This window comes from Hermetia illucens, chromosome 2 (assembly GCF_905115235.1).
Source record: "Hermetia illucens chromosome 2, iHerIll2.2.curated.20191125, whole genome shotgun sequence".
Taxonomy (NCBI): Eukaryota; Metazoa; Arthropoda; class Insecta; order Diptera; family Stratiomyidae; genus Hermetia; species Hermetia illucens.
This window is the reverse complement of record NC_051850.1, coordinates 41525674-41541120: the sequence shown is the minus strand read 5'-3', so window position 1 is coordinate 41541120 and position 15447 is coordinate 41525674. Positions and strand designations below refer to the sequence as shown.

Genomic DNA, 15447 nt, shown 5'->3' with positions numbered 1-15447 from the left:
AACTCATATGTGCATGCAAAGATACAATAAACACCAAAGCGTTGCCCTAAAGCATCCTTGAAGGGATAATATTTTCCGGCTGTGGCAGAGCTTCAATTATTATAATAAATGTTATATTAACAGGACCAAGTCGTAAAATATTGTGAAATCAGAATTTTAGTGCGATAAATGCCTAAAGCACGGGGTTCAGGTATTAGAAGTTCAACATGAAAAACATGAATACAAGCATAATAGTGTAATGGAGGTTAACGAGAATTACCTCTATTAAATCAGAAGATATTTACAGATAATAACTATCAATTGATTTATGATTTAATGGCGCGCAAAGACAATTGTATTTCTAGTAAATGACCATAAAGCAGCAGGGATTAACTCATTTCATGCTTTCTACAATGCACTCATACATTTTCATAAGAACAGTTTATTTTAATAGTTATTTGTGTACTCAGGCATGATAACCTTGTTTTTTGTTAACCTGCTTTTCTTGTTGGGCATAGTTTCTACCTTCAACGGTTTAGAATAGGTAAGCTTGACGAATAACAAGATTCCATCAAGAAAGATTGCTAAAGTAGGGCTTGAGAGTTAATCAATTCAGAAGGGGGCAGACTAGTGCAAGACTGTCTCATATATCTGGTCATGTAAGTACTTTTATTTACATAAAACCGTCTGCCAAAGGAAGGCAGCTTAAGATGAAATACTTTAAAATTATCTACTCCATCTTGATATACTTGTGATTTCCGCTTTTCAGGAAACGACTCCATGGAGATGAGCACAAAGCTGGTACCCTTAGTAGATACCTTCTTTGTTGTTTAATGCGTCAACTTGTGAAATAATTACTTTAAAATTATTGAGCTATAATGAGGTTGTCCAGTGATATAATCAGGTAATAACTTCAAGGTGCCTTTTAGCATGCTTTTAAAGAAAGTTGCTTACCTTTGGGTTCAAATAATCGATAGCTACAATATCTAATTTCCACATACCTGGAAAAAAAAGATATGGAATTAGTGTCGTGATGTATTCGTAAATAGGTAGTTAAGCGAAGAAATATGATTTCATATGCTAAATACCATCAATGTGTTGTATAATGAAGTAAGTTATTAAGATTGTTATAGCTTGATGGCGATGGTGACGAGATCGAACAGAAACGGATTTTGACGCCATGGCGTTTATTTTCCAGGTGGTCCTAGAAAATGATCATTAATCAATAGACTGAACCAGCATCAAATCTAGGTTCACTGACAATATAAGTACATATGAATTATTTATAATTTATTACTGACTATGAAATAATACCACAGAAAGATTGGAACTGGCGCCTAACTAGAACTAAGCGCAGCTTTACCGAAGTGCCAACTGACACAAACCATACGTATTTTTTGAAAAGTTTACGTACCGGCGAGTTTCGTTTTACATTGGAATGGAATCTGGATGTTTGAATAGCTAAAATGAAAAGGAAGAAAAAATCAACAGCTCTGCCGTGCCCGTGGAAGTCAAACTCTCCTCCTAGTCTATGAGACACTAGAGGGTCTGAGGAGGATGAAAATCACTTCCGGAGGAGCACAGGGATCCATCCTAGGGCCGGATCTCTGGAATGTTTCCTACGATAGTCTGCTGAGACTCGATATGCCCGAAGGGTCGCGTCTGGTCGGTTATGCAGACAATGTTGCGGCACTTGCTGCTGGAAGCACTGTTGAACAGGCGCAAAGCAGACATGGTATATTGAAGCGACGGATAAGCAAATGGATGACTGCTGGAAAAACCGAAGTAGTCATCTTGACCAGAAATAGAATCCCGACCCTGTGCCCCATATTGGTCGGCGAGTTGACTATAGAGTCAAAACCAGCAGTTAAATACCTTGGTTTAATGCTTGACTCGAAGATGAGCAAATCAAAACAGCAGCGGATAGGGCTCTAGCTGGAGTCTTGGTTTTAAGTCAGTTAATAGCGAATGTTGGGGCCCTATATCTCTTAGGAGACGTCCCCTTATGGGAGCAACGCAGTCCGCTCCGTTCTATGGCGAAGAGGTATAGGCTGATGTGCTTGATAAGGAAGTCCCTGCGCATTGCTCAAGTGCTGAGACAGGGAGCTTTGGGGCGTTCACTTATCGCACTGTGTCAGAACCAGCGGTGATGATGATCCGGGGAGTGATCCTCGTTGACCTCCTCGCAAAGGAGCGTAAAGTTATCTACATCCGTAAGGGCGAAAACTTAAGGGGGTTGGTTGTCCGTGAAGAACGTCAACGCATCCTTACCGAGTGGCAACTCTGTCGGCAAAATGAGACAAGAGGCAGATGAACTGCGCGGCTCACCGAGAATTTAAGACCCATGGCTGAATCAAACGCACGGTGAGATTGATCACTTCCTTACCCAACCTCTAAGCGGGCATGGAGGTTTTTGAGTCTTACCTGCACAGGATTGGGAAGGTGCAATTTCCTGATTGTGTGTTCTCTTCCTCAGCAGCTTTATGCAGACACAGGGAAACTTCCTCCACACAACATTGTCAGAGAGATGGTGAAGAGCGCTGGCAGCTAGAGTCGTTTTGCGCATTATGTCCGGGCTCTTGTTATTCCAAAGAAAATTGTACTCGACCGGGGGTGGGACCGGATGATAATTTATTTTTGAAAGTTGCTTAATTTTGAAAATTATGGCCTGATGGTCGCAGTGTGTGCAACTTTCGCTAACGATCTTTAGCTAATGTGTCACTAATAAGTGTGACATCTATCAATGACCCCATTTCCCTTCTTTGGAAAGTGTTGACGCATCTCGTGGTTGCTAGAACAAAATTCAGACCAGAAAGAGTTTCAAGGAATACACACAGTCTTGCGTTCGTTTCCCGGCTACCCAACTGTACATGAATATACCACATATTTTCGCGTAAAGTTACTCTCAAGGATCTTATTGTTCCTTGAATGGCAGGATTCAGATGCCCATATCGCTCTTATCCTCAACCCAAATTCCACTGTGTAGATCTTTGTACTGTTCGCAGACAATGGCGACGTTGATTTTACTTTAAAATATCGTCTGGGAGAGTAGGTTCTGAGCTGCTTGGCAATGATACAAATTTAGTTATACGAACCTCATTTTCACATGGTGTTGATCACCAGCAGAACAGACGATTGAGCCTTTCATCCTACTCTTTAGCAATGTGACCTGTTTTTCCGAATTTACTGCTTAGCTCGTCCCTGTCGTGTACACTTGTAAAGTTTTTGGTCATGCGCCGAAACTCTGGACGTCTACAGCATCTTCTCAGTGAAATGTGCTCTCGTAGCCTACAGACGACCTAGCCAATCCGGGCTTTGCTGGCAGTGATAGCTCTTTTTGCCGTTTCAAGAGGTAAACTTATTGACGCAGCGTGCCTTCCGTGGCCGTATAATATCAGTCAGACAGTATATCCAGCTGGGACCGTAAAGCTTGGTAAAAGGGGATGTACATTTTTTTCACCAAATATAGGCATGTTATCTAATGAACGGTCTCAGACCTTTTCAATGGTCTTAGTAATTTTCAATGTTGGCCTCAGTTCTGATATATAAGGCACAAGGGGGAGGGTATTGGCTGGAAAGTGGTCATTCGTTCCAGAGACCCATTTTCAAAGGCCTGCTACACCGAAATCTGAAAATCTATTTCTGTCAATATGATGCCTATGTTCCAAAATACAGCAATTTAATTTATGTTCTTCCTGTGAGTGTTGCCCACATTCCCACTAGTAAGGAAGGAGAGTGTAGACTTTCGTGATGCATTTCGCATTCGATTGTAGGACAACCAGTATCAAATGAAATGTCTTAGTTTTGACATTTGTTGAAAAGGTGGGGAGTGCGAGAGGTCAAAGGTGACTATTCTTAGAAACCGAAAAATCAGAAAAAATCAAGAGTCTGCCACTATATGATGCCTAGGCTCCGAAATGCTCTCCATACTGGTATTCGCTTAATACATTCATGCTAGAATCACAAGCAGCATTGTAGGTTATAACATGCTCTGATCCTACGAAGTTTGGTGGAAATCGTACTATTAGTAACAACGTTATAATAGGTCAAAGTTGTCGCTTCTGTGAAAATTCAAGACTTTGAATGTGTTTGAATGTGTTCTCACATAATATATGCATATATTAAGTTACACTCAAATGTTTTTATAAAAGAAATACTAGCTTCCGTTTTCCCGACTCCCCTCCCCTCCGGTTGGTGAGAGGGATTCCCTGACGAGAAAGCTCCCAAAGCCAGGAAAGCGGGAGGGCTAGCCCTAAGTAATGTGTGAAACGGTTCCAGGCTAGTTTTCTGATCACACGGAGGTGGTTAGTTCGTAGTCAGACAGCGTACTGTTGCGGGAGTCCACACTCTGTGCGTAAACGCATTCAGCTACCTTACTCCCAAAAAAAGAAATCTCCTAATACAGAATACACTGTTAAAACGAGGGGGACGAGGACGGATCTGATTTTCCTTCTCTTTTAGCCCCAGTTAGAAATGAAGCGTGACCTTTGGCGATTTCATCGTAATTTGTTATTTCATACCAAATTTGAGATAGCCTTTTGTATGAAGGTTTCGAGTAGGAGACTGACATTTTATCTAATATAATTAGTTCATTATTAGTATTAAACTAACGCAGATCAATATTTTATGATATGATTGTGTAATGAAATTTAATTTAATCCCAAATGGGTATTAGATTAAAGTAATACCGTCACTTTAAATTAAACTCCATTCAGCATGGAATGGTATAGTACCATTTTATGAACCTAGCAATAATTTTCCAGGAAAAGGGCGGTTCCTTTATTACGAATGAATCATTTCTGTCGAAATGTTTGTTAATATTAGCTTGAGTGGTCACCGCCGGATTAGTGTAAACTTTATCCGAATTAAAACTCCGAATTAATCTTCAGAAAATTCCGCTCTCAGCACAAGCAATTGAATCAACTGCAGACTTTCCACCGAATACAATGGTTCTTTCCTAACCTCTGCTTCCCAACGTGGCGCAATAATTTCACTCAAAGTCAGCTCTGTTAAATGGAACTTTATGGAAAAAATGTCCCTTTTTGAAAGCCTAACTAAATTATGAATTCACGATCCTTTTTAAAATCTGAAAGATGGTAGTACGTGCGGATTATATATTCATTCCGTAGATTGGTCCACACGATACGATGCCTAGGTCTTCTGTCCCTGATGGTTGACGGGATCATCACTAAAACGTCCAAGGATGAAGAGTCATTCTGATGTTGATGAGCGGCTCTGAACCGTGTTGAGTATTGTCTTCGTGAATGATGAAATAATTTAAATTAGTGGTACCGTCTTCTTCTTACGAATAATGGGCAAGCAGTCGACTCTGCCATAGAGTCCCAATATTGAAATGCTCGATTGTTATCTCCAAAGATGGTTAGGGTACCTGCAGGAGAGTTTTTTGCCCTCAATTCCTTCGTCGCGGATTACTGCTTTTTTTTAAAGAAGGTTTAATATTCCAGAAGAAAAAGAGGTGGAGGAAAATAGTCACAAGGGATACATCCCTGCGGCTTTATAGTAGAAGATTAACTTGCGATATTCATAGCTGAGAAAATACGGTTATCTAGAAAACAGTGGATATGTACTGGATGAACCATTTGGTAGCAGGGAAAAAGCAAAAATAAATATTAAAGTACAAACGCTAAAGTTTTATCCTTGGTTTTGTAAAGTCTCCGGATACACGTCCATGAACAAGGACCTCAGGGAATCACTCGAACATTTAGGACAAACAAACTTGTAGGCCATCTTGATCTCTGTCATTTTAGTGGAGGGGAGAATACGCATAGCGGAAACAAGTCAGAAAAGAATCTTGCTTTGCTCAGCAACTCATCATTCCATTTTTTAGTGATCCCCTTTAAAAACAATGTTTCAGGCAACCAAAGTAGCTAGCAGGAGGCTGAGAACGCTTGCCGGGCATAATACTTTAGAGCAGCCAGTGGAAACCCTCGCTCTTGCCACTGTGGCCAGGACGCTATAGAACAGAGATTTTGACAGAGTTAGCCTTCCTTGCTATGTTGTGGATTTTGCCTGCAAGATAGTTTACTAAACCAGTAGAAGTAAGAGTGTGGTGAGTTAGTCATGATTGCCCGTTTCCCAAGCTGTTTTTCTCATGCTTTTTGGTGGCTTGCCAGCTGCAAACGAAATTAATTCCTTATCAACGCATTTAGGAACATTTACCAAGGACCTGGCAGAATACTCTGTGATCAGTGTGATCACGGATCTGGAGAACCTTAGATTTTGTTTGAGCTTAAATTTCTGTTGTTCCAAATTGAATTTCGCTTGAGCATTTATTATTCCCAACTGGTCCCGTCGTTAGCTGAGCTGGTCATTCATATGCATTTATCATAAGCATGTAATTCCAGTTTCAAATATTTGGCTTCCTTGTGTTACCACCGTAAATCCTTGTCGGCTAAGATGTCCATCTAGCTGTCCATAATAATCGCAATAGCACAACAATAAAAGCGGTAAATTGAGTTATTTGTTTTCGAAAATTGAAGATTAAAGGATTGGATACATGGAACTCGAAAAGCTTTTTGAATTTTAGAATTCAGTTGAGAAGTTCAATGAAGACTGAATGTACCTCCCAGCTAACAATGGAGCAAGTCAAAAAGGAAAATCTGCCTCTTGTGAGGAACGAAGTGCAGAACTTGTCGGGGATTGCATATATGTTTGTGCTCGTCCTACTGCTGAGGGTGCATAAGATTTTTTATCATGACAAGAAAATACGGAGAGATCAGTCTATCAAGAACATGGCAGTAGTGATATCGTATGTTTTACCAAGTGAAAACTAGGAAGCCTCATTTTGAAAACATACCCCAATCATTAAATAATTTTGCTACCAAGAAGAAAATTCAAATAATTATATTAACGAGCAACTTTTTATGCGACGCACAATTTTTCTACTGTATTTAAATCGGACATATAAAATGGACCACCTCGCCATAATTATAAATAAGAAGTTTTATCATCTTCATTGAAGACGCGAGCGCCTATATTTTGTCTTGCTTATTTGACGGTTTTCAGTTACTAAATCGCACAATTCGGTTTTCAAATAATCAGATTATACTATTCCAGAGCTAGATCGATTTGTGCGGGAAGGTGCAAGGGCGTTTACTAGAGTAACCCCATATGAGCCTCTTTTCGATTCGAATCTGATCATCTATCAAAGAACCACAACCGGTGATAGATATAAAGCAGCTTAGCGCCAGGTGCTGCCTTTGGATAGGCACTCAAAAAAGGGAGAGGAATGTCGAGCATACAACATTCATATCGCCCTATATTGATTATGTCGCCGCTTTTTTAATTCCAATTACAAATCAAAATTCTTATCAACCTGCAATCAATTTGGATCCGTCTTAATCAGGTTCGGAAAGAAGTTTGACAATACCAAGCCCCAAATATTGAAGCAATTCAGTCGACGTATATTGGGGTATTGTATGCCCATGTCCATTCCTTTGTAGAGTATAGAGCATTTCGTTCGTATTTTTATTTTTTTTGTTACACTTAATGTTATGCAAGTGATGAACCTATCGGAGCGTTACAGCAAAAAGAAAAACAAAAATATCCATGGGAACCATGATTCGAACTCGAAGCAAATAGAACGAGAGGCTGACCCTCAATTAACTGGACGTAGTTTTGAAACAGAGCTATAGTTTTTCTAGCTGAAAAGGGAACGCTCTTACTGAACATGTATTAAAAATTCGCATGTGACTCGCCAGTAAGCAAGCCTAAGTTTGTCGCCAACACAACGACTTTCGCTAGATAGCCAAAGTCATAGACACTACAATACTGACATCTTTTGGATAAAGTGCCATATAAAAATGTTGGCCACCGTTGGTCAGAATTATAGAATCATAATTGTTGTTATGCCGGGGCTTTTGCATTTATGGTGGAATAAAATGGACCTTAAAAGTGAGGCGCCAGAAAGGCAGGATAGTGGTTTCAACATCTAATTGCAGTTTGCGACGTTTTCCTGCCATGATTACATTTAATTAAAGAACTCAAGAAACTAGGAAATATACATATTGAGTCGGCTCCTTTCTGATAGATAAAAGGATTTGACATTGGATACGAGTGAAGCCAAACGCCCAGAAACGAGAACAAGAATACAAGGTTTCCCGAGCTAACATTCAGTGGGCCCTATGAGGGATCAAGTTCTAATGCTATATGAAATTATGCTTTAGTGCAAAAGGGAACCTACAGTACGTTCACTATAACATCATTAAGAAAAAGGTACTTGGATAAAAATACCCTCAACTAACCTGTCTATTGCCCTTGCTAAGAATATTAACAACCGTTTTTTTAGAGCAAAAAGGGGATGCACCTCAGATTGAAGTCTTTAGGATGTTTTATAGGAACTACGGAATATCTCTGCATTGGGCATTGGGTTAGACAGAATCTCAACAAAGCTATCAAATTGATTTTAAGGTTTTGTTTCCAATAAAACTTTTTGGAATCAATTCACTGTCCGCCTGCTTGTCTGTCTATCCATCTACCTGGCTATACCTATTGTCATGAAATTTGGAAGAAACTTTGGAATTGTGAACTCTCGACATGCGGTGAATTAAATTGTTCCGCGTTAAACTTAAGGGGGATTTCCATATATCTAAAAGAGAGGGCAAGATTTTTTTTCACCGAATATAGCCACGTAAGGTATAAGATGAAAGGGCTCGCTTAGTACTTTTCTAATCAAATGTTATTTTTAAACAATTTTTTAAAAGGGGGAAGTGCGGAGGTGCGAAAGCGGTTAACTATTTAAAGGTGCCGTTCTCAGAAACTACCAACCCGAAAAATCTGAAAAAAATTATGGTAGCTTGCCCACATAGTATCTAGGCCTCGAAATACTGCCCGTTGCGATATCTGCTCAAATGAAGTTAATAATTGCATATGAAAATTCACTGCGAACTCCCCTTAAGTTCATCGCTTGTCCGCTAAATATGGTAATATAACTCTTAGCAAAGGGCATTATACTGGAAAGTTTGGTGGAAATCCTACTATTATTAACAAAATAATAGTGAGTCGAAATTGCCTCTTTCCTGTTAAGCTACTACCGCCTAAAAGATAAAATGCCAGCAACACATAAGCATTGGATTTATATTTTCAATAAAAATCGATTTTAAACTAAATCGTTGTCTTTTAGATACAGTAGGAAAGTTTTTAGAGAGGCTTCGGGCAACTCTTTCTATGGTTGACATGATGGTAACGTGGAATTGCGTTTAATTCAACTAGTTGAAGTTCGGTTTAGGGCAATTTTGTTAGATTGGGAGGCCTCGTTGAATTAACTTGGCTAATCGAGAGTTGCATCCGAGGAAGGTCTCTATGGTATGAAAATATTTTAAAAGAAAATAAAGTCCCTGTTGGGATCCCTTATAAGGAAAGTAATGTTTAATGGTGGTTTCGCCTCTATATACTGGAAGCAGCAATAACAACAACCTCATGGAGAGGCGAACCACCTCACCATCAGACCAGGGATGCGATCGTTCAAATCAAACCTGGTGGTGAAAAAGAAACAGGTGGTCTTTAATATTAATTGTAGGAAGAGCAATTCTGTCAATTTCTGGGTTGGTGACTACTAGGTTGTTTGAAATCTACAGTTAAATACGTACAGTCTGTAATCGATGCCAAGCTGACTTTCAAAGGAACTTTGATTAAGACTAAGGGAAAAAAGGAAGTTATGTTCAGCGAGCATGATGCGTAACATTGGGGGATCGATATGGCTCATGACTAGAGTGTTGCAAACCATTCGGTTATGGGCAGTTTCTTTAGAACTAACGCGAGAAGATGGGTTCGGCATCCCATGTAATTACATTCCGCGTGCAGTAAATTTCAGGCATCACCTAGTGCATGCGGGAGTCTCGCTACCATTACTTCATCAGAATCATCTGCCATGACATGACATACATTTTAGAAAAGGCACTAGAAAGGAGCAGGAGAATGAGTGTTTTAGTAGGTATGAATCCCATATACTTCTACATGTAGCGCAGCATGTACCTACCTCGATCCATATAAATCAAGACTAATGAAATGAAGGCACTCCGACAGGGTTAATGCTCTCGGTTAGAATCCGTTCCGGAAGTAATAAAATACATTAGTATACGATTTGGGGAAATTCTGGCAAATCTCCTAGAATGGGCAGTATTTCATAAAATAAGAAACTCATTTAGGTTACGGGGCGGTTCTTATTATTACCAATAGGAATGATAGTATAGCGAAGTTTAGCCAAACGTTTGATGTTGACATTCGTGACTTATAAATGATCATACCTAGTTGCATTTATTCCCTAAAGCTTTACTGTTTACTTTGAGATTTCCGACGCTTAGGCATGAAAAAGCAGACACCTTTTGCACTCCGAACTTATCAAGTAACTTGATTGGTAACGAATGAACTTCAGGAATTTGTCATCTTCTAATGCCTTCGAGTGGGAGATCAGTGTAGCTGATTTGAAATTTGACAAAAAAAACATTTGATGGCTGTATATCCTATTCTTTTTGCCTCTCTTCTGGCGTGCAATAGGGCTCCATTCTGGGTACTTTATAATTCTTATTTTTTTGGAAACGACATTGCCTCCCTTCTTACTTGCCAATATTTGCTCTATAAGCACGAAGTTAAATAATTTCCCGCTTTATCATCGCCTATGGACTGTGTCTATCTGCAAGCACACTTAGATACTCTGGTTCGCTGGTGCTCTGCTAGTGGTTTAGCACCAGATGTCAGATGGTATCAGTCTATGTGTTATTCGCTCCAATACTTACCCACTTTCTCTTCCTACTCTCTCGACGGATATTTCCTTTCAAATATTCAATTCCTCTGAGTTACCGTCGATAATAAGCTCCGCTTCGACACTCACTGCCTCAAAATCAGCAATCGGGCTACAAAATTGTAGGACATTATACTTCGCTTCTCTTCTAATTTTCACTCCTTCCAGCACCTTTTAAGTCTCTTCAACTCCCTCGTGGGAAGTATAATCGAGTACTGCTTCGTGTTCTGCTTACCCCCGCCCCCGTAACTGTGATTGACTTTTCCTAGAAAAGGTGGAACTTAAATTTCTTTAATGAAAACTGTCCTCATGTTTTCTGAACCTCGCCCTCCTGCAATAGCGTAGAACCTATCTGGATTTATGAATATTTTTTAGATATTCCTTGGGTCTAATGGACTGCTTCGTCGCTAAGGACATTATCCGCCGTCCTGCATATTATAATATCATACATGCAACGCAGACGTTTTCAACATGCCCCTCGCGGAACTCAAAATCCATTTCTATTCCCCGATTCCAAGATCGATGTTATAATGCATAACCGCTTGGTCCCTTAATTGTTTTTTCTTTCGGTAGTTTTTAGCATAGGCTAAGGTTCTTCATTTCTCCTTTTTCTGAGGGCCATCAGTAACTGGAGTTTACTCTGTTTATTGTCGGTTTAATAATAAATAAAAATTACTTCGTAAAAATACCATGTCATTGCCAAAATAGAGGGATAACCAGTAACAAAAGTTCTTCTCACTGATTTCTAAAAACTTCGGATTTCATTCTCGTTTTCCATTGCATTTTTATTTGGCTACCCGCAATGTGGGACTGAAATCTGCCGCCGTACCTTTACTCAACTGCGACACTGTATTCAAGGGAAGGTAAGTAAGGGAATTCGTGAAAGTATCGAGTTGTGAATGTAAGGACCTTGGCTATTCAAAAACAACCTAGTTTGAATTCAGTGATACTATTTTGGCTTTAAATTTGAGCCTAAGGGAGATACGAAAGAAACATATACTAGACAGAATACTAATCATAGAAACCATTAAAAGCTGCCACTCTATCAACGAGTTTGCCTTATGGAATGTACTGTTAAATAAACTTGATTCGTTCGTATTAAGATAGAGAGAATCTGAAATCAGAATTAACACAAAAGGATCAAATACCATCAGAAGCAGCATATATTCAACCTGTGAAAGCCGCATATTACAGAGCGTAATCAGTCTGTGATCCATTTCTTTTGATCGTGGTTGTTTAGATATTTAACTTTTATACTTTAGATAACTAGCTTCTATACGAAGGTTTCACTATGAAAGATATTTTTATGGTAAGGGGCCTCTTATCTGGCTTTATAATTCATCCCGTTTCCACCACATTTTCTGTATCATTTTATTGAAGGTTGATTACGTTTTTTGCGGTTACGCATTTTGTATTTCTCGATTTGGTGTTTCTCATTATCTTAGTTAACTGTTGTGAATACTTCAGTTTTTCACAAGGTACTATGGATAGCCGGATGTATGTTTTTAATTAATTTAAAAAAAAAATACTTTGGAAAAACCCATACAACAAGGCAATCACACGATACAGACTATATTCTCGAAATTTTGATCAGGTGTAACTGCCTTTTTATCTACCATATTCGCGGTTATTTATTGTAGATTCATTCATAAACATCAGGAAAGCTGAATAAAGACATATGTTCATCGATAATCTAACATCTTTGCCATTCCAATATGTGCTGGGAATATACTTATTACTATAATCGTTCTCTATGGTTCTGAGTGTTGGCCGACTATAAAAGACAATGAACAGTATCTTGCGGTAATAGAGACGAAGATGTTGCGTTGGACTAACGGTGTGACACGTTTTAAGTGAGACGATATGTCAGGCAGAACCTCCACTTCCTATTGCCCTTCTTGTTTTAAAATAAGGCTGAAATCGAGCAACGCCGCCAAAAATGGAATAATAGATTCCCGCAGTACGATCTATGGCTGCTTGTAAAAAATATAGACTTTGGCGAATGACTCCGATGAAGGAAGTATGATCAGTGTTATTGCCAGCAAACTGGTAATTAGTCAGAAATTAAAGTACCATGGTGCGGTACTCTCTGAAAATGTGAATTGCGCTACGAAACCGTTTCATGTATTACGGTAATCTGGATGAAGTCGTGCCTCACATCTAGTGTTTTTTGCGATATATGTATCAAGGAACGTTCGAATTCAAGTCAACGTTTCCCGCCTTTTCACTTTCCCTTCACTGTTCTGCGCCATGTATTTTAGGGCGACTAAATCGTCGACAATCCTAAGATAGTAGATTCTATTGCATTGTATACTCAGCAACAGAAGTATCGCCCTTTTTCAGTGTGTGACCTATTCTTTGCTGCTTCCGTTTTCTCATCAACGCGTCCACCGTTATCTGACCTACTCAGTGGTGAAGTTCTTCATTTGTCATTGACTCTCTAATGACAGGATACAGATATGAGTTGATAGTGATGCCTCTTTCTATATATCACTTTATAGAGTGATATGATGGGGACATTGTAAAGGACTTTATGTTGGTAGTTCGACAGTTGAATTTTGAATTTCGGACAAAACCGCGAGGATGAGTTTAGCGCTTTTAATGCGCTCACCTACATTAAGTTCCATGCCGCCGTCGGCAGAAACAAGATTTTCTAGATATATTCTTTCCCCATTTGGCGTAGTTGAAGTGTTTAATGAAAGATTTTTGGCTCCCTACATGAGGGTGGACGATTCCGTAGCCTACACAATGACGAAATCTATGAGCGATACCATGACCGTCAGGTTGTGGATAAAATCCGGCTCAATAGGTTACGGTGGGCGGGTCACTTAATCCGTATGGATGAGAATGATCCCACCCGGAAAGTCTATAAGGGCAATATCTACGGTAGAAAAAGAAGAGGCAGACTCTGCTTAAGATGGAGCGATGGCGTAGGTCAAGACGCCAGACAGCTTTTGAGGATATTGAATTGGTGGATCTCGGCGCAAAACCGGGATGTCTGGAGTTCCTTATTAAGGCAGGCCTAGACCGGATACCGGTTGTTGCGCCGTTGATAATAAATGAAAGATTTTTCAGCCAAAGCAGTATGAAGGATGTCACCAATGTGGTGAAGGGATAGTATCTATGACGGAATGCAATCCTAGCGAACTCCATTTTGGAATCACAGATAAGCAAGCAACACTAGCGATCAGTTTTGGGATTATTTACCTGGAATCATTAAAGCATTGATAATTGATGCTTTGACAAATTGTTGTTTGATAGCGTACTGGAAAATCTACTGATCATTATTCTGAAAAGCTGTAGCTCAGGTCTAAATCTGGGCACAGTGCGCATAAAGCCGCGCATAGAGTTCACCAAGCAGTAATGGGACAGTAAAAAAAATTGGTAACTAACCGTAGTACCTTAAATCTCGGCGATGGGGAGTGGATGTTCTAATCAAAGGTTGGTGTAAGCATTCTCGGAAAATCAATTAAGCCGCTGTTATCAACGTAATCATCCATCTATAGTTGGCCCGCTCAACCGAATTTTGCCAACTATAAAAGTTGAAATTCTGCAGATATCCTAACATACCCTTTTCCGAAGGAATTTTAGATTTTAACTTTTGTGATCGGAAAACTCCATGACGAGTTAAGAAAACACAACCAGAAAGCCAGTCAAATGCACTAACCATCTTTCGAAAGAAGAAGAAGATGTGTGGTGGGGCAAATACTGACCGATATTTTGAGCGGTTTTGGATGAGAGAAAACGGTTAACTCAAATGTTTGTTATAATAAACTCAAAGGGGGTTCCATTCTTACATACTCGAGGAACATAATCAGATCGGAGTCTACAAGGAACTCATCTGAAGTGCCTCTTGACATGAAGCCTCACCGGAGGCTATCTGCTACCATTCGAATCGGGATAGTTCTCTGAGAGCATATTTTCCAGGAGAATTCATGAGAGATCTGCTCTCGGTCTGGTTATTTGCGATTGGCCACCTTATGGGAGTTGCATGGTGATTGTGGTTGTGCCCATATCGCACGTCTAGGAACAAAATTGGTACTCCTTTAGAATTATTCAAAAAGAAGTACAATGGAAAAAGTGATTCCAGAAAATTTGAATATTCCGGCTCCTTGCTAAGTATGTTTCAGGGGAGCGTAAATTAACGTGTTATATTACCATTCAAAGTGACGAATTTCCGAGTAAGTTATTCCTTAAAGTTAGTGTGGTCCGCCTACAAGCAGATGGGCGAATTAGGGCAACCAAAGTCTAAACGGACGGTGTCTCCATTAATATAATTCATATCTATGTAGGATTTTCAATCAATATATTTGGGGCCAATACCTACAGTCGATTTCGGTCGCGTTGCTCCGCAGGTTATAGGTGGGCCAGCGGTTGAAGAGTTGTCTTTGACCCGATAGCAAAATCATCAGAAAATAATGTGGGACGAAAAAGTTTAAGGGATTTATGCATCATATTACTTGGGAACCTCAAAGCATGGTCAACTATAAATGCTTATTATGCTTGCAAGACAATTTGGGCATTTTCTTAAGTGAAAGGATCCGGTCTTGATAGGGTTGTTCGTAACCAAAATTTATACAAAGAGAAGATACTTATATGATGCAGTCCGTGAAATGAATGAGTGTCAGAAAAGCAGGATGCCAATAACTTTGAGGTTTATAAAAAAAGCTGTAAAAATGATCTTTTGTAGATCAATAAAAGAAGCCTTT

The 15447-nt window shown here is 39.5% G+C and overlaps 1 protein-coding gene across 3 annotated transcripts in view; it reads right to left on the bottom strand.

The window, feature by feature from the left end:
• The window catches only part of LOC119649167 (transcription factor AP-2-epsilon), a 361599-nt gene that overhangs the window by 236546 nt on the left and 109606 nt on the right, over positions 1–15447 (bottom strand). The window contains exon 1 of one of the 3 annotated variants that reach the window (XM_038051197.1): positions 934–980. The exons of the other annotated variants lie outside the window; for them this stretch is intronic. Within the exon in view, the coding sequence (XP_037907125.1) occupies positions 934–978 (45 nt within the window). The 5' untranslated portion in view covers positions 979–980. Of the gene's footprint in view, positions 1–933; positions 981–15447 lie in introns of those variants that run through there. 3 annotated transcript variants of the gene reach the window in all.